The sequence below is a fragment of the Triplophysa dalaica genome, chromosome 24 (genome assembly GCF_015846415.1).
Source record: "Triplophysa dalaica isolate WHDGS20190420 chromosome 24, ASM1584641v1, whole genome shotgun sequence".
In the NCBI taxonomy this organism is placed as follows: Eukaryota; Metazoa; Chordata; class Actinopteri; order Cypriniformes; family Nemacheilidae; genus Triplophysa; species Triplophysa dalaica.
Genome location: NC_079565.1, coordinates 2,176,800 through 2,196,131, shown reverse-complemented (window position 1 = coordinate 2,196,131; position 19,332 = coordinate 2,176,800). Strand labels below are relative to the sequence as shown.

The following is a 19,332-nucleotide window of genomic DNA, read 5'->3' as shown; positions in this document are numbered from 1 at the left end:
ACGGGCGACGACTGGAGAGAATCAATCCGCCCGCACCTCGAACCCCGGCACATTTGCAGTGAATAGACCTCGCTTAAACTGCCCATAATGCTTTGCCATTCACATTAAATGAAAGCCATTCACCGTATCCAATTTGAGAGAAGACACATTAAGGAAATTAAATTACGGAGGAGGATGAAAAGAGAGAAATGCCCTTAACTGTTGACGTCAATGAGCCCCGGTTCCTCCGCTTGGGAATCGAGCTATTGTGTCATTGGCGTTTCTACCGTTTCTGATTAAAACGCTTTGATGCATATATATTAAATCGCTTGATGGGAAAAGACGAGGTCAGTTCAGAGCTATAAGATGCCACTTTTATTTAAAAAAAACAAGGTGAAAGTCAGCAGAAAATGATTGGATGATAGATTCAGACTAATACACATTTGTCCACAAAGTGGACGAGTGGAGAGGCGGCATTAAATGGAAGCTGTCAGCATCCAAATGCAATTTTCATGATGAGACGAGCTACTGTATTCTCTGTCTCGCTCTCTTTCAAAAGTCTGTTGGCTGTTATGTGCTCAAAAAGTCAGTACAAGAGCCAAAGTTATATGTCAATCCTGTTCTCTAATGTGAAGAAAGTCCACACATTCACAGCCATTTGGATTACTGGAAACTTTCTGAAAATGAATTGAAATATTAGAGAGAGGGAAATGTGATGGGGAGCTCATGTGTTTTTGTATTTCCTGAATAAATAATACAACACTTTTACAGTCGCTGGAACATCTTGGGAAACAATATCTGTAAAGAAAGGACACGTGAGCATTAGTGACTCAAACACATCTCACATTTAATCCCAGAATGCGTTGCTTAAAGGGATTCTCCAGTCCACCCAAAAAACATTCTGTCATCGTTTGCTCACCCCTAAATTGATCCAATCCTGTATACATTTCTTTGATTGGTTGATCACAAAGGAAGATATTTGGAAGAATGTTTCCACCTGACTTTTCTGGGGCTCCATGGACTACCACAGCCTCAAATTAGTTTTGTTGCGTTTTGTTGTGTCGTGTTTTGTTTTATTTTGTTGTGTTTCGTTGTGTTTTGTTGTGTCATGTTGCGTTGTGTTTCATTGCGTTTTTTGTTGTGTTTCATTTCGTACGTTTCGTTGCGTTTTGTTTTGTTGTGTTTTATTATGTCGTGTTTTGTTGTGTTGTGACGTGACGTGTTTTGTTGTTGTTGTGTTTCGTTGTGTTCTGTTGGGTATCGTCGCGTTTTGTTGTGACGTGTTTTGTTGTGTTGTGTTTTGTTGTGTCACGTTTAGTTGGGATTTGTTGTGTTGTGTTTCATTGCGTAGCGTTTTGTTGTGACGTGTTTTGTTGTGTTGTGTTTTGTTGTGTCGTGTCACGTTTAGTTGGGATTTGTTGTGTTTCATTGCGTAGCGTTTTGTTGTGTTGTGTTATGTCGTGTTTTGTTGTGTCGTGTTTTGTCGTGTTTTGTTTTGTTGTGTCGTGTTTTGTTGTGTTGTGTTTCGTTGCGTTCTGTTGTGTTTCGTTGCGTTTTGTTGTGACGTGTTTTGTTGTGCTGTGTTGTGTTTTGTTGTGTTATGTCGTGTTTTCTTGTGTTGTGTTGTGTCGTGTTGTGTTGTGTTTTGTTGTGTCGTGTTGTGTTTTGTCGTGTTGTGTTGTGTTTTGTTGTGTTATGTCGTGTTTTCTTGTGTTGTGTTGTGTCGTGTTGTGTTTTCTTGTGTCGTGTTGTGTTTTGTCGTGTTGTGTTGTGTTGTGTTTTGTCGTGTTGTGTTGTGTTGTGTTTTGTTTTGTCGTGTCGTATTGTGTCGTGTTGTGATGTGAACACAAAAGAATATATTTTGTAGAATTAAGGAAAGCAAACAGTTCTTGGGCACCATTGACCGCTATTGTAATTGTTTCTGGCACTGTAGTCAATGGTGCCCCAGAAAGATCAGTTGCAAACATTTTTCCAAATATTTTCTTTGTGTTCATTATATTAAATAAATGTATACAGGTTTTAAACAATTTGAGGGTGAGTACATAAACACATAACTTTCCCTTTAATGCAACTGATAAAACATCATACAGAATATGTTTATCCAATTTAACTTACAGTTCACTGTCTCTGTGTATGTAAGATTTTCAGGGTTAAGAACAGAGACACAAATAAAACACCACACATACCCAGAGCATCAACTGACTCCACCGGAAACTGTCTGTCAATCAACAGATCCAACGCAAGCTTTACATTATGGACCTGACCCATAAGAAAGAAAACCACACACATATGAGATCCTTTAATATGTTGATTATTTCTTCTAGACATCAAGAGATGAAACGGAGAGCAATCTGAAACTTTTGCTCATTAGTGTCTCAGTTATTCTGAGAAAAACATTCAGAAATGTCACAAATGTGTCTGTCATTAAAGTTTGAAAAGAGATGTCAACAACGTCAACAACAGTTCATTATACGATAGTGAGACATTTCCTTGATGTAAAGGTACAAATCCTGGATTCACGAGATTTACTGTACTAACAATGCAGTGATTCATTTAATATTGTGGATTTTGCAACTATGAAAGTTGTCTCGGGTTCTCACCATTTCCTCAGAAGCGGCGGGACAGAGATGGAAGTCACACAACGGGATGAAGAACCCTTCCAACTGACCGATCAACAGCAGGAGAATTACTCCATCTGAAAACTAAAAACACAAATCATTTACTGTATGTTACTAATGTAGAAGTCTGAAACGGACAGTTCACCCCCAAAAAAGTCTTTCATCTTTTATTTACCCTCTTGTCATTCCAAACCTGTTTGACTTTCTTTCTTCTGCAGAACACAAAAGAAGATATTTTGAAGAACGGTGATAACCACAACAACACTGACCAGAATTGACTTTCATTGTATGAACACAAAACCACTAAGACATTTCTCAAAATATCTTCTTTTGTGTTCCACTGAAGAAATGGGTTTACAGACCTGTTTATCGAAATCAGTCACGTTCAGTCCCAGGGATGCCATGTTCTTATTTACAAAATGTAAAATTGCCTGTAGGAACGAAACACACTCATTATAATAAACTTGCATATTCGGAAACTCAAAATCTGATAGGATAAGAACAAACTGACCTTTTTCACCGTCTCGATTTTGTGTGTTTCCAGTTTAAAAAGCTCGTGGATGGGACATTCCTCTGCACAGACATCACACGTGAGACATTAATAATCATACAGTTCTTCTTCTTTATACACCTCCACCGTCTCAATGTTACTGATGCTTATGAATATAAAAATGAGGCTTAGAGTTCAGTTTGACTCACTGTTAGATTCTCCGGCAGGATCTCCACTCGAATTACTGTAGAGACACAACAGAGCGTCAGACAGCTGATGTAAGTACATTGCAGTTAAACATAAGTCAGAAAGGCACTACAGACCGTTTAGAAGTGATGAATTCAATCTGCTTGTCTGTCTTGATGCCACTTTTTGTAACCTGTGTAATGAAATAACTTGTATTTAACACCAATTCTAAAACGTGTTTTAAAATGTACTGCTTGGACCAAAAGATTAATTAATAATAAAAATAATAATAATATATTATTTGTATTTATAATAATATATATTATTATATTTTCTATAATAATAATAATAATAAAACGGTCTATTAATATTAATAATAAACAATACTATTATAATTATCGTTACTATTATTATTACTATTTAATTATTCATGTATTTTTAATATTCATTATTTATCCGCGATAGTATTATTGTTATTAATTTAGTATTAGTATTAGAAGTCATTTATAACACATTTTTACGTTCCATAATTTTGATGTTAACTCTTAATCTAAAGTGTGAAAAAAGAATGAGTAAGAATATAAGAATCATTTTCATTTTTTTCATGATCACCTCACACTGGATGACCTCAACGCTGACGTTCACGGGCAGAACGAGATCAGGCTGGAAACGATTCACCATGGCAACCAGAAGATGCAACGTAGCCAACAGGTCTCTGCTGTGAATGACTGACAGATGGGGGGAGAAGGGTGGGCACATGCTCATAAATATGTATATATTTAATTGACCAGCGCTGATTTGATTGGCTTACGTTTTACGCTCCATTTGGCCTTTTCCGCGTTAATCTCTAAAATCTCGTTCAGAGATGTCAGGGTCAGCTCGAGTTTGCGTAGCTGAGCGTCAGTGGCCAGAGCGATTTCATCCACCTGTAACTGAACACCTGTGAACCTGCCTGAATAACACACACACATGTTGAATTTTCATATTTTATGGAACTTAAACACAGTTTGAGAAAATTGATTGATTGTATAATTTCTAGGCTATTTTGTTGATGTGGCCCCAAAAATGTCCCCACAAAAATGACTGTTTGGTCCCCACAATGTTAGGTTTAGTCATGTGTTACGTTACTTTGATGACATTATGATGTCACAATACAAAGAATAGTCCCAATTTTAAGTGTAAATTTTAAGTTAAGTAAAATATACTTTAAATTTGGAATAAAATATAACTGGAACAAGCACGTTCTCGTTAGGTTGTGTGAGATTCGCTGTGAATCGATATCTCGATATCATTCTTACGCAGCAGGTGATGAAGGACGAGCCCATCGTACAGGTCTTCCTCCAACGATCTCACCACAATGTGTTCCACCTTAAGAGTTCTGTTGACCCAGTCAACCAAAGTCTAAAACCAAAAAATGAATATAAACATTATTTCTTCACCTTCATTTCAATAAACCTGCACGTCTTTCTTTCTTCTGCGGAACACAAAAGAAGATATTTTGAGAAATGTCTCTGTGGTTTTGTCTCCACATAATAGAAGTCAAGGGGGGCCGATGTTATTTGGATACCAACGTTTTTCGAAATATCCTCTTTCGTGTTCTGCAGAAGAAAGCCAAACAGGTGTGGAATGACAGAAATGATGAAATGAATGAACGAATGATGAAAGATCAGCCCTGAACAAACCTTTTACTGTGATGTTTCTCACCTCTTTCAGTTTATTGAGTTTGGGGTCTTCTACAGAGCTGGGCTGGATGATCATTCTCCCCTCAGTCTGCTCCTCTCTGCAGTCGGCCATTGTTTCTGTCAAACGTCGAAGTTTAAAGATTGTTGTATTCAGCAAACATTTGATTTCTGCTTCGCTTTAAAAACCAGCTGATGTTTGCTTCACTGTGTTTGCTTCCTGAGGGACTTGATTCATCACAGGGGCGCGTTTTTAAACAGACGTTTTTATGGCCGTGATGAAGTGCTGCGCGGTGAAGTCGACTTCAAACGTCAAAACACAAGGACAGAAAAAATCCACAGCATGCAGCAGAAGTCTGCGCTGAGAGCTCACAGAGACGCTCAGAGACTCCTGCATCATGCACGCCAGCACACGTACTGACATAACACAGACTGACGGCCAAAACATCAAGCTCTCTGACAACAAAAACATACTGAACAACTCTGAGACACAGAGAGAGAGAGACTAAGAGAGATAGCTGTTTCATCTGTTTAATTTTTCCCAATCTTTGTTTGAGCTAGATTTGTATTTATATTTTATATATTTCCTAAAGCACTTACTTATTTCAATTTGCTCTCCTTTTTTATTTGTAGAACATACTTGCTTTGGCAGTATGCACAGTTTTGCCATGCAAATTATTTGCAATGGAAATTAGAGAGAGAGAGAGAGAGAGAGAGAGAGAGAGAGATGGTATTAATAGTATTTTTCTTTTCCATTAAAGTATAATGCATATTTCACATATCATTGTTTAAGACTAAATGATCCACACAAATCATCAAATGTTTCAATTGTTCATAATATTTCTTCCACTAAATTTCATCAGAAACATCACAGAAACTATTGGGACTTAAATACCAAACCAAGACGTCATCCGTCTCAACATTGAAAGTGCAACTTCTTGCGTTTTCCTCTTGTGTTTCCTGTCATGTTCAATGTTTTTAAGTGAACCCGCACAGCGCTTTACCTCTACTCTCACCAAACGTCTGCAGAAATCTTCCGTCCCTCAGCAGTCTGCAGACAGAAAAGTGTCCAGACAGTCGGCGTTACCAACCCAACACGATCCGGCTCAACAAAACACCTCATAACACATCCTTCAGAATCAAGTGAAAACAAGAAGTCAGATCTGGGTGAGGCCTGCTTTAAAAGCAGACAGGAAGTTGCAGAAGCGCGTGTTACTTCCTGTTTTGATGTGTGTAAGGTTTTATAAGTGATATAAGTATGTTCAGAGGAACAGCAAAACTGTCATCAGACACACACAAGACCTTCTAGAGCACCAGACGGATCGGACAGAAGATGCGTGTGATTCCAAAACTTACTAAGTGATCAAACATTGTGTGTTTTCAAATGACGTGTTCCAGGTTTGTGTGTTTGATCAAGAGAATGCCCGCCTTTAACTGGAAACCAGAGGTAATTTGGGCTGGAGGGTTACCATGGTGACCATCCCAATGAATCCCCCATTGAACAGATCAAAGTTGATCAAAGCATCGGAAACAACGGCATCTAGACTCACCGTCTGTCCATCTGTTTTAATTTCGCCTCCAACGAGACGACATCACAAAACAATGTTTACATATTTTTGAGGTTTCAAAATGTTACAGTGTGGTTGCTACAATGTTGCTTTGTAGTTGCTAGGGAGCAGCTATGCAGTTGCTAAGGTAAACCAAGTGGATGTTAGTGTGCTGCTATGCTGATATTTGGGTGTCCTTATGTTTCTGTTTCACTATATGCCTAATTAAAGCCGTTGGGGATCATTTAACTTCATTAACATGTATTCATTGAGCAGACGTTTTTATTCAATTCGACTCACTAATGAGAGAGCATTTAAAATTTGGTCCACATGGTTCTCCCAACAAACACACTTCTTGTGATATCTTGTGTCCGTAATGCAAACGGTACAAAAAAATCAAGCTAGCAGTTAGCTTAAGTCTGTAACAACGAACATGTGCAATGGATATATTGATGCTTGCCTTAGCAAACACTGCTTCATATATTTACTATCTAGTGTGTGAACAAGCCCACGGATTGATCTTTAAATCAGTTTCAGCATCTGGAACACAATCACATGAAATATTTATACGGACGGAGGTTTGCATTATTACTAATTCTGTTTCTGAAGGCGTGAGGCTGAACCGCCTATTTTACACAAAACACCTTGGGTTATTTAAAAAGGCAAATGATTCACGCATCCAAAACTATGAAAAGAATTCAGTCCAATGTGAAGAAAGCTGCATTTATTTGCTATTATAAATATTACAGCAGTTCTTTGAGAAACATCCACAAGATTATGAATCATTCCCAGACAAAGTGTTATTCCTCTTTAATGCTTTAAGCAGCAGAAGGTCAAACACGAGCAAAAACAACATTCTGACATATTGAGAGAGCTAAATACATTCAAGTCAGGTGATAGAAAGAGAGATTATACAAAATAGTTCATTCTTACATACAAAATAAACAGCAGGGATGTGTGTAAGCGCACACGTCGTGGGCAAGATGTCCCACGTGGCTATGTATGTCTATATATGTTAGTCTGAGTTCTTGTAGTTGGTGAACAGGTTGTACAGCACCCTGAGCGTGGACTTCAGATTCAAATTCACCACATCTACAAAATACAAGAAAAACACAATCACTGTTAGACAGACGGATGCTGGAATATTCTGAAATATCACTGTGAAGACATGGATTGGATTTACAATGGATTGGGAGTGTAGTAAACTGTACATGAATATGAGAAAAACAGCTACAGCATCGCCCTCTAGTGTATACAGTGAGTAACGCAATGTGGATGAAATTAAGATTTCCTCATTTATAAGATATTATATTGTAATTTAAGAGTTTGAGGTGATTGGATGGATTATTCCGTCACCTTCTGGTCGTGCTTTGGGTTTCTGCAATCCACCATCCTGCATGAGCTCAAAAGCAAACGCCACGTTATGCACCTGTTAGAGGGAAAAACTAGCATCTTTATTTTTTTAATAGTTTGTTTGTAGTAAAAGCACCAGATATTAGATGAATTCAGATCACCTCAGGGTTTAACGCCATGACTTAATGAAACATCATCACACATCATTAGACATCACCAAACAGAACAAATTAGACTTTAAATATCACAAAATATTATCAGACCACATCAACCATCATAAAACCCCCATTATACATTATTAGATCATATCAGACATAGGTCTAACATTAGAACCTGTTACAGGACCTTTTTATTTCACATCAGACCTTATAAAAATCACCCAATTTTATGAAATATCCTCAGAACATGAAAAACATCATTAGACCCTAAATAGCAAAAGAGAACAATCAGACCACATCAGTACACGTAAGACCACGTCAATACACATAAGACTTCATCAGACCATATTAGTACACATAAGACCACTTCTGTGTACTGAAGTGGTCTTATGTGTACTGATGTGGTCTGGTTAGGTCTTATGTGTACTGATGTGGTATTATGAGGTCTACTGCGTACTAAAGTGGTCTTATGTGAAATGATGTTGTCTGGTTAGGTCTTATGTCTACTGATGTGGTATTATGAGGTCTGCTTTGTACTAAAGTGGTCTTATGTGAACTGATGTGGTCTGATTGAGGTCTTTAGTACACATTTGACCTCATCAGACCACATCAGTTCACGTAAGACCACTTTAGTACAAAGAAGACCTCATAATAACACATAAGTTTACATAAGACCTCATCAGAACACATCAGCACAAATAAGACCTCATCAGACCACATCAGTACACATAAGACATCATCAGACCACATCAGTTCACATAAGACCACTTTAGTACAAAGAAGACCTCATAATACCACATAAGTTTACATAAGACCTCATCAGACCACATCAGTACACATAAGACCTCATCAGAACACATTAGCACAAATAAGACCTCATCAGACCACATCAGTACACATAAGACCTCATCAGACCATATCAGTACACATAAGACCACATTTGACCACATCAGTGCACTTAAGACCTCATTAGACCTCATCAGACCACATCGCTGTCACTCACCTTCTGTTCAAAGCTTTCTGGCGTGAGGAAGAAGTTATACAGCGGCACAAAGTAATTTTCCAACAGCCCCATTAACAAAACCAGGTAAACACCATCTGCAAACTAAACACACACGATACATTGAGCTCAGGAACACCGTGTTCATAATGATGATGATATACAGCACTGTACCGTACAGGTGATGCTCATACCTGTGATTCCAGCTCTGTCACCTCCAGATTGAGTTTGTTCAAGTGTTTATTTACAAATGTGATGAGTGACTGCAGGAATAAAGCACAACAGATTCATTATCTCAATTCTGAACACAGAGCTCAGACATAAACCTGAATCTTCAATCACATCTTACCGTTTTCACTACGTTCAGTTTGTCAGGTGCGTGATCCAGTAACGTGTCGAATGCATCACGTTCTGCAAATCAATGAGAACACAAGATTATCTGGGTTTTGATCTTACAATCTCAATTAGTTTTAAACTTTATTAAATTTTGTTTTACTAAGAATAGAATTGAAGAGTGTAAACAAAACCAGCTGTGGAGACTCACCTGACCTTCCCATCATCATTCTGTCAATAAATGAAGAAAAAAACGACAGAAGCCGTATCAGAAACTGATGTCCAGGGTGCCATTTCTTGTACAATATTTGCTTTTATTTCCCCCTTAGATTTTATTAAACTACCTAAATATTACATCATAAAGGTAAATGTTGAAACAGTCCACCAAAGTTTTAAGGTATTTTGGCGAAAAAATCATTTTAATCAAACATAAAAAATGTTACAAACAAACTTACATTTTCCTCAAGGCTGAGCTACAGTGTACACTTTAAGCACACGGATGCAACATGCTTACAACATTTTTATCCATTTTTATATATATCTAAGAGCAATGAAGTAAATTGTCCAATAAAGGACATCACTTTTAAGCACTATTGTACATCTCCACGCTTAAACAGCGTCATCTGGTGGAGCAATCTGTGCAGTTACAGGACTTACTCTGTGCTGGACGTCGTCAGTTGTTTGGTCACATGAGACGTCTGTAAGATTCCCTCTTTTTTCTACAAGACAAACACAAACTTGAATTTAATATCACTTTTAACACCTATTACCTACATTTTTTAAGAAAGTGTTCGTACCTTGACCACAATCACCTGGACGGACACATGCTCGGGTATACGGATGGGAGCCGTGTAGTATATGGTGAGCGCCAGCAACAGGTAGACGATGGACACCAGGTTCTTCGAGTGAATTGCTGAGGAACAACAATAAGATGGATCAACTTCTGATATATCGTTACTCACTTATTAGCGTGTGACTTTATATAAATCAGAATTTATGGGGTTGTTGTATGCTGGATAAAAGAGTGGAGTGTGTGTTTGATGCTCACAGTCGACGCTCCACTCCGTGTTCCACTCCAGCGGTCTGAGAAGTCCATTAACAGCCTCTAGAACCGTCTGCAGTTTCTGCTTCTGTCCGATCTCTGACTGCGTCACTTCTGCCACATTCAGCTTATAACCGGATAGCTTCTCTGTGACGGAACACACTCACTGTCAGAATAAAACCAGCATGACATAAACACACAAAAGCTCACACACAACTATGTGCAAACTATAGCCAGAGAGAGAGTTGCGCCCCAATGGAGCCATTTTTTCACAGCAATGGCGGTTTATGGAGCCGCTCAATAGTTCCCGGAAGTTACAAGAAATGAATGGAGCTGCGGCTAAACAGACGGATTGAGGTAAACGTTTAACTCATTTAAAGACTCATTTCATGAATAGAAAAATTAAAGATATAAAGCATTTAAAGAGAAAACATAACTTCCTGGAACTATCATAATCGTGGCATGCAGCCTTTTTTTAACTTTCGTTGTCACGACTCTCTCCCAATGGCTCTGGTGCAAACAAAACATGCAGTAAACATGCATACATATACACAAGGATACACTCAAAAGCTCACACTCTCAGATAAATATTCACGAACACACACAAACATGCATAAACACAGAAAATATAAACACCTGTATATGCACGGACAAAACATGCAGCAAACATGTGTACATACTGTACACACATATGCACACACACACACACACAAATAAACACATGCAAACACACACAATCAACATAAGCACACACACGCAGAACGCAAAAAACATACACAATAACCCACACAAAAACACATATGCACAAACACACACACACACACAGACAAAAATAAACATGTATGGACATGCACACACATGCAACAGACATAAATACAAACAAACACACACAAAAAGCGCACACGCAAACACCGAGAGAAAAATTCCTGCATTTTTAAGTTTTCAGTGATTTATACATTTACAAAATAGTTGTGTGTAAAAACTTTATAAACGACCAAAAAACAAAAAATGTATTATCATTTATATGTCAAATCGTTTTGTCTTACCAAATAGTTTTTGCAGCACCTGTCCGTCATACAGATCCTCCTCAAGAACCTTCACGATGATTCTTTCCTCCTCTAATTCACTGTTGATCCAGTCGATGAGAACCTGATAGGATGAGTAAACACCAGAAATCAGACAACGTGCGAGGTCTCTCGATCTAGTGCATTATGAGGATTCAGTTTTAGACCACCTCTTGTCTTTAAATAAACATTATATTTATAAAAATTTCCCACAGAAGTGAGGTTACTCCTGTAACCTGGAGTAAAAGCACAGCTCAAACTCTAGAGGGCGCTAAACACCATCAATACTCAAAAGAGCTAAATCTCTCTTTCTTTTTGAAGCAAAATACATTTTAAGATTGGTATGGACTAAATGATCACGAGAATTACAATCGAATGTGAATAAATAACTTTTGTACCCTCTGCAGGTCTTTGAAGCTAGGGTCCTCTCTGGAGTTGGGGTCCAAAATGATCCTTTCTGCATTTTCCTCTGCGCAGATTCAGAAACAGATATTCTTAAACCCATACATGTGCTTTAATACACACAGTTCTTTCTTCAGAGATATGCATGCTGGACACGTCTCTCAAGGGTGTGGATATATTTGTCCAGACCTCTGACTCAGAGACCAAAGTTAGTAAGACGTGGAGGAAATGAGACATAACCCCACACCCAAGACACACAACCACAGAATGAATCTGAGACAGCACGGACGTCTTGGTCTAAAAAGAACTCAAGACATGTTTATTCGTATCATTGCAAACTTTGATTTCAAAGATTGGAAGTCTACAATAAATCTCAATTTAATCTCATTGTTGCCTCCAAACAACTGAGATAATAGCAACATGTGAGCGCTGACATCTAGTGGTGAGGAGGAATAGAGTTTTTAAAGGGCGGTTTGAAGATGTTACCCAGCAGCGTGTCTTCTGGTAGAAGCTCAGCGCCGGGATGAAGGAGAGGAGCGTTGATGGCGATCTTGCCCTCCTCCTGAAGATCACTCACTAAACACACAAACAACAAAAACATGTATACCTTATTCAACATGATCAACAGATGATGTTTACGATGGACAGAACATGTCACATGACTTGTGATGTTATAATTAAATCAATAGCAGCGGGTCTGGCAGTTTCAATGAGTGGATTAGTTCTGCAGTAATTAACCAGAGTCTCTCTCTCTCTCTCTCTCTCTCTGGCAGTTCATTACTTCATTTATCACCAGACCGGTGATCTGATGCTTCTGCAGAAAGTTCACTTCCACACAAACGGAAGAACAGTCATCATAGGGCACATCTAACCAGAACTGACAACATCAGATGGAGTTCCTTCTGTACGCCACCACACCCTAACATATACACATACAAACTGGATAGTTTCTTCTTTTTTTAAACAGTTTAACTGTATAAACAGTACTGAGATCATAAAAACACAGTCCAATTCAATGTTCATTGCACATAGCAACAGCTCCAATCTGATTGGTTGGATTGTTCCATTTAAAGTCACAGAACAAGTTATTGTGCATAACAAAATGTATATCTTGAATCATGTAAGTGACTTCCGATTAAAGAACAGCAATATCTTATTTGCAGCTGCATGTCCCTTATTTGTTTTAGAGAGGGATTTATGGGAGTTAGAGAGAACGTGGGCAGTATTCGGCTGGTCATTTGATCCAAACATGGAGGCCACCAAGATGATTAAAAATAAGAGTATTTCAACCATCTCAAAGGGACACTCACCAAAAAAAAATGTGTTTGTCATTTATTCACCCTCATGTCATTTTAAACCTGTTAAACTCTAAAAGAAGATATTTTGAAGAACATTGGCAACCAAACAACATTCACAACACAAAACCAAGGAGACATTTCTCAAAATATCTTCTTTTGTGTTTAACTGAGAAAGAGTTTAACAGGTTTTAAACTACATATAGAGTAAATAAATGACGAAAAAAAAAAACATCTAGGTGAACTATTCCTGTAAAGTGCCTGTGAAGCAGGAGTTGTGATGATTTTTACTTATGTATTTTCACGCATTTCCGAGGGAACGTAGCTTGTGTTTCTCCACAGCGATTTGATTGGATGGTTAAAAACAGCCTTTGCATTTTGAAGTGGAAATGGTAGTAGACTGACACTTGCAGGGGAGGAGTTAACAGATGCGCCGCCAAACCCATCTAATGTGCCTCATTTGAGATGGATAGTCACTACAGGACAAAAATGCATTTTTCTTATTTTAACAGAAGATTATGAGGGCGCATGACTTTTGGAAAGAGAAAGACCCACACCGAACAATTTACAATAGAAATAAAAATAGGAATTGTCATCTTTTATTTCTCTGGGACTTTAAGCCCTGATTTAACCGACACATAAACTATCAGCTCCAATGGGACTGTTTTGCATTCACAGTTTTTCATCCACTCTACAGAAAGCGTCTGCATCTCCCGCTCGATCTGCGTTTCCTGCGAGATAACAGTCCAGATTTATATCATAATTGTGCATTTCTAATCAGGGACTCAAAATGTGCTACTGTATTTCAGAATTACAGTTCTGTCTGTATACAAGTACAAACAATTTTTTTTACAATATTACATACTACTACATAAAAAACTTCACTTTAACAAATTTGCTAAACATTTGCATTCAAACATTAATATATTTCAAAATCTATTAAATATGTACAGTATTTGTTACAAAAAAACAACACAAAAAAGAATGTGTAGAAAGACATATTTCATGGCTGCACTATAGACATCATAGGTATATCCATACAGATGTATCACATATGATAGAGCTCTTAGTATAAACTACCTTGTTTTCTTCTCTTCGTTCCACACAGCAGACCAGCCATGTCCAGTTCAACAGCACTGGATCCCAGTAATGTCCCCGTGCTGAGATTTAGTGGCGAGTGTGTTTGTGAGTTAGAGGGGTCGCCAGCGCGGCTACAGCATCGGCCCCCGCGTCATCACGTGTTATTTCGGTCTCTAACAAACCCCCCACCCTCACTGCTCCTGTTTCACTAAGACCAGACTGAGGAGCACTGGCGACGGGTGGCCGACCTGAGTGGGAGTTTAGCTTCAAATGTTGGTCTTTTCCATAGATCGGATCCCAGAGGAACATGATTGAATGAAGTGCTCAGTTGGGTTTTATTTAAGTTTTAATTTAGTCTCAGATGCTTCTGCAAAAGTAATAGAAATAAAACAAACGAGAGTGCAATTGTTGAAGATCCATGAAGAGTACGGAGGTGTAAAATGAATGTAGTTTGTAGAAGTAAAATAATCTGAGGAATGAGGAATATTTTAGTTCATATTGAGATCTTCAATAATATTGACTTTTAGATTGCAGACTTGACAAATCTGAGCTCAGTTTGACACATTTTTGACATCTCGGATCAAACTCTGATGAGACATTTGTGAGAAATATCTGCGAAGGAAATGAAAAGTAAGCAAAAGTTTCCATCGTCGTCCATTTAATCTCATTGATGTCTAAGAGAAACAACCGAGATCTCATACAGTGTGTTATTTCTTTCTTTTAGGATGAATTAGATATATTTTGATTGAAATTTATTCTGAAATTATGATGAACATTTTTCAATCTGTTTGGTATTTCTGAACTAGTCTGCAGCATTAATGAATCTTTTCTAATATGATTAATGATGTAATTCCTTTAGTTCGGTCTTTCTTGAGAAGAAATAAATCTGCCAGTAAAAGCTTTGCAGGCCTAATTCTTGGAAACCTTCATGTAGAAATCAATTAGTAAAACGCTGCCGATCAGACCAGAGACTGCAGTGAGATTAAAGACAGAACAACACAAACCAAACACAACAAACACTTCCCCGGAAATCAATACACACACTGCTGTGTGTGTGTGTGGGGGGGGGGTGGTTGAGAAAGTTATTTATAACAAAGCAGATAAAAATACCGACCCAGTCCGGTCAGAACGAATGAGACCCGTCTTAAATATAGCAATATTTATTTCTGGGAGCACCAGGATGCTCGAGTGAGAAACGAGAGACGCCGAATGAGTAACACCTAATTTATGTGGAGAAGAAACACATTAGCTGTGTCTCGATTCAGAAGGCTGCGTCCTCCTGAGGTCTCGTTTGAAGATGCTACGTCATCCAGGCTGTCTTGTTTCCTAAAAAGCAGGTAGGACACTCCATATGCACCCTTCTTAGGCGACCTACTTTCACGAGAATTCGGAGGACACATGAGTTGTATTATTCGTTGCTAGAGATAACCCACAATTCTTTGCGTCGGCCATTCAATGAAATATGTGGTGTTTAAATGTTAACAGTTTACAATTTGTGTCACGTTTTTTTATATCTTAGCAGGCATATGTAGTAAATAGGTTTACAAGTATTTTCCTATTTTTAAACGTTTTAAAAGTGTAATGCAATACGGTGAAACTCTTCTGGAATTATTTGGAGTAAAAAGTAACCAACTTTTTACCTCTTAAAATCATGTAGAAAAAATTTTACTTAATTTGACAGGTGTGATTGCAACGTGTTGTCATAGCAACCTGGTACCTCCTGTTTCCTTATTTGCCAGAAGGACGTCTCTTTTAATTCTAAAGGTCTATGCACATATATTGCGAAATTTTCATATGCGTTTTTTCCATTTGCCGCTCGTTTGTACGAGACAGCTCTGAGTTGTCAAAACGCCTCACAAAAAGCTACGGATGCAAATAACACGAAAATCGAGCCCAGTTAGATTTTTTTATGACGGACGTAAATATCGGAGCATGTAAATGTGATTGACACAACGTGAGGTTGTGTTTATTATTTAATGTGCGGAAATTTCCGACTCAATGTGCAATGCCCTTAACACTGGGTTCCTAGGGCTGGGCGATATAGCGATTCAGGCTAATCATACATGGCTAAATCGATTCTGAAATCGATTCCATGTTTTATGCACAGCTCTTCCGTGAACTACGGCTGTTTGATCAGTAGGAAGTACTGCTCGTCTGCTCGATCTAAAATCACTACGAGATTGAGTCGTTTATAACCTATATTTGGAAAAGCATCACTCATCTATCATCATTAATATTCGTTAACTTTATTATCATGAATATACCTGAAAAGGTTTGAAGAACAGCGATAGAATTTGCCAACAGGCATTTCCAGGAACTAATTGTTCTTCTTCGGTTTCCCATAATCTGAGTTTCTGCTTAAGAGCGTCCTCTGGCTTTCGGATGTGGATACATTTAACCGTAAGTCATCATAAAACTGAAAGCATAAGTATCGTACAATACAAAGACGCATATGGACACGAACTCGCGGCTGGCGATGCAAATGACGGGAATAGTTTGTTATGCTGGGTTCACACCAAACGCGAACAATCGAGTTCCGCACTCTTTATTATTCGATGGAAAGTTAGTTGTTTTCGCGTAAGTGACGTGATTCTTCAAATATTTTCCACCTTAGTGGAAGACAACGTGCGTTCATGGCATGATTCGCATCTAAATGCAGCTTTGCATTGACTTTAGATGTAATTTACTTGTACAAATTGCTTAATTCGCAATGGTGTGAACACAGCATAAATTGAGAATCCTCAATCCTCATCCTTTAGAGGATTAGACTTCCGGAGGACGCAAGGACGCACCTTACGAAACGAAACACAGCTATTGTGCCACATTACAGGAGGATTTACAACCTTACATAGAGTCAACAATTACACACCGTCTCCGATTTATCCTATTAATTGGAACGATATATTACTTTGTTCTCTTTGCTAAAGCAACAGGAAACTATTTGAATAATTGTGAATATTTTATAAGATTTTAATGCATAATAAATGTCATTGCTTATTAAACGTTGGTGTCTTTTCAAACTGTTGTTTCCTTAGTTTTATAACAGCAATAAGTCTAATGCTCGACTGTCTGTGGATGATATCCAGTGTCCGGTCTTGTTGCATATTCTAGATAAACCAAACTTCTGCCTTCTAATTTAAGCTTTACTCTAGTCAAACTATTTCAATGCACGATGACACAGCTCAACATTTGTCACTGATGCTCAACATCAACTTCAAATAGAAAAAAGCCAAACTTACTTGAAGCGGTTCTCTCGAGGAGTCTGACTAACAAAAGTCTCAGGGAATGTGACAAAAAACAAATAAAGAGAAGAACATCCAGTAGTTAGTTACTCAGTATCTCAAACACACACACACATACACTTCCTTTTAATATATCTGAGGGATTTCTGATATGAACTTCTGCAGAACTTGGATGATAAAGTTGTGGTTTTTGTGTCAGTCATGAAAACTGCTGTGAGGAGCCTGCACTTTTTATTCCGTGCCAATAAGTGTCCTGTGGGTGGCGCTACTGACCTAATTCTTCACTCAAGGAAACAAAACAAACCAAAGATAAATGGACCAAATCACTCAACTGAAAAACACTTTTCAAACATCTGTGGATCAATATTTGATGACTGATCTTGCACTCAGATGCATACGGCATCTATATTTTCATCCCTATAAAAATAATAAAGTCCATCATCTCCAAAGCTGTCACACAAACAAAAGTAGTTTAAACTTATAATAAAGAAAGATTATGTTTATGTGTCACCATGTTCATACATGATTTGTTTGTTCCATAACTAAAATATAATAAAACACTTCTGTCTAATCGCTGGTCATGTGATCTCAGCATGTCAGCCCCCGTGAGACGAGACCCCTGTATGTAAAATATAGAACAAATCAACGTAAAACCACTCATATGACTAGCATGTCAAATAAGCGAAAAGTGTTTGCGTCTATTCAAGATTAAAACATTTAGCACAAATACATGATCTAAACTGACCTAAACTGAATCCACTTCAGTGTCACTGTCTTAAGTGTACAACAGTACAAATACAAAACAAGCACATGTCTCTGTTCCTCAAACAAACACAAAGGAATGGAATGACAAATGGACACACACACACACACTTTTAAATGAACAGCTGTTTACACAAATGAAGATTTGAGAGGGGGTAAGTTTCATCTAAAATAGCTCAGGATAACAACTGTGAAGCCCAGACACTGATTTTCAACCCGTTCGACTTTGTTAAGGAACAAACAGCTCCACAGAATGGAAAAAGCTGTTTTATTCTTATCACAATATGTTGAATTCCTGTCTATTTCTGTCCCAGACATCAGCACGTTGACTTATACTGATATGATGCTGGCCAATCACAACCTTCAGAAAACTTGGCCTATATATTGATCAGACTCGGCTATATTTTTAACACAAAAGGCCTAATAATCAAAATAACAGATCAATTGTTGACGTATGACGCACTTTTCAGACACGCATCATATATTGATCCAATGCAGCACCATGGACAGCGATAATAGCATATAACGATGATGTCATGTGGTTTTCTTATTAAATTAATATTTTCGATTCCAGGTGAATTTACCTTGTTTAAGCTTCTTTTTGCGACCCAACGTTCCTCCCAGTTTTCCGAGGAGCGACTCGTCCTTCTTCATTTTCCCCGGCTGTCCGGGTGATCTTGTCGGATTCGTGGCCATCCCGCTCCGCTGCGGCTTCTGTCAGAGAAATGAATTGATGCGTCTTAAAGTGGGCGGGGCTTAGAGACCAGAAGTTCATTACTATTTATGCAGATGAGATTCCGCTAAATATTACATTGCGTTTTAAGTGTACGTTATTCTATTTTGTTTAAACGAGTATTACAATTACTGAGATATATTTTTCGGTTTGCTTGTTTAAACCGAAATTGTGGTGTCACGCGGTATGTGTTTTTTTCTCATCGCCGGCAAATTTGAACAAACCTCAGTCGTTCGATATTACGTGAAAATAGATTGCGGAATTGGATTTCAGTTAGCCTTTATAAGAAAATAAGTATAGCATGGAAACATTTAAATGAGTATACGACTCCATTTTCAACCCCATTTCGAAAAAACGGCCTAAAATTAA

General features: G+C 38.0%; 2 protein-coding genes across 4 annotated transcripts; both read right to left on the bottom strand.

Moving 5' to 3' along the window:
• Positions 1-331: 331 nt before the first annotated feature.
• On the bottom strand, positions 332-6,139 carry parvg (parvin, gamma). The gene is made up of 12 exons (XM_056739316.1): positions 5,957-6,139; positions 4,978-5,072; positions 4,572-4,674; positions 4,085-4,225; positions 3,886-4,001; positions 3,411-3,466; positions 3,297-3,331; positions 3,109-3,170; positions 2,960-3,028; positions 2,580-2,681; positions 2,166-2,238; positions 332-777 (listed from the first exon to the last, which is right to left on the bottom strand). Exons 2-12 carry the CDS (start codon positions 5,065-5,067, stop codon positions 704-706), a joined length of 921 nt encoding a protein of 306 aa, XP_056595294.1. The 5' UTR covers positions 5,068-5,072; positions 5,957-6,139; the 3' UTR covers positions 332-703.
• A 1,069-nt stretch (positions 6,140-7,208) lies between these two features.
• Positions 7,209-19,206, bottom strand: parvb (parvin, beta). Of its 3 annotated transcripts, XM_056739313.1 has the most exons (14): positions 19,188-19,206; positions 18,815-18,944; positions 12,338-12,427; positions 11,848-11,918; positions 11,432-11,534; positions 10,392-10,532; positions 10,141-10,256; positions 10,001-10,062; positions 9,555-9,574; positions 9,360-9,421; positions 9,205-9,273; positions 9,014-9,115; positions 7,856-7,928; positions 7,209-7,591 (listed from the first exon to the last, which is right to left on the bottom strand). In XM_056739313.1, the coding sequence occupies exons 2-14, from the start codon at positions 18,924-18,926 to the stop codon at positions 7,515-7,517; spliced, it is 1,098 nt and encodes a 365-aa protein (XP_056595291.1). In that variant the 5' UTR covers positions 18,927-18,944; positions 19,188-19,206; the 3' UTR covers positions 7,209-7,514. The 3 variants fall into 3 exon arrangements, with proteins under 3 accessions (XP_056595291.1, XP_056595293.1, XP_056595292.1); XM_056739315.1 differs by lacking the exons at positions 18,815-18,944; positions 19,188-19,206 and adding an exon at positions 17,466-18,789; XM_056739314.1 differs by lacking the exons at positions 18,815-18,944; positions 19,188-19,206 and adding an exon at positions 14,227-14,551.
• Positions 19,207-19,332: the final 126 nt, after the last annotated feature.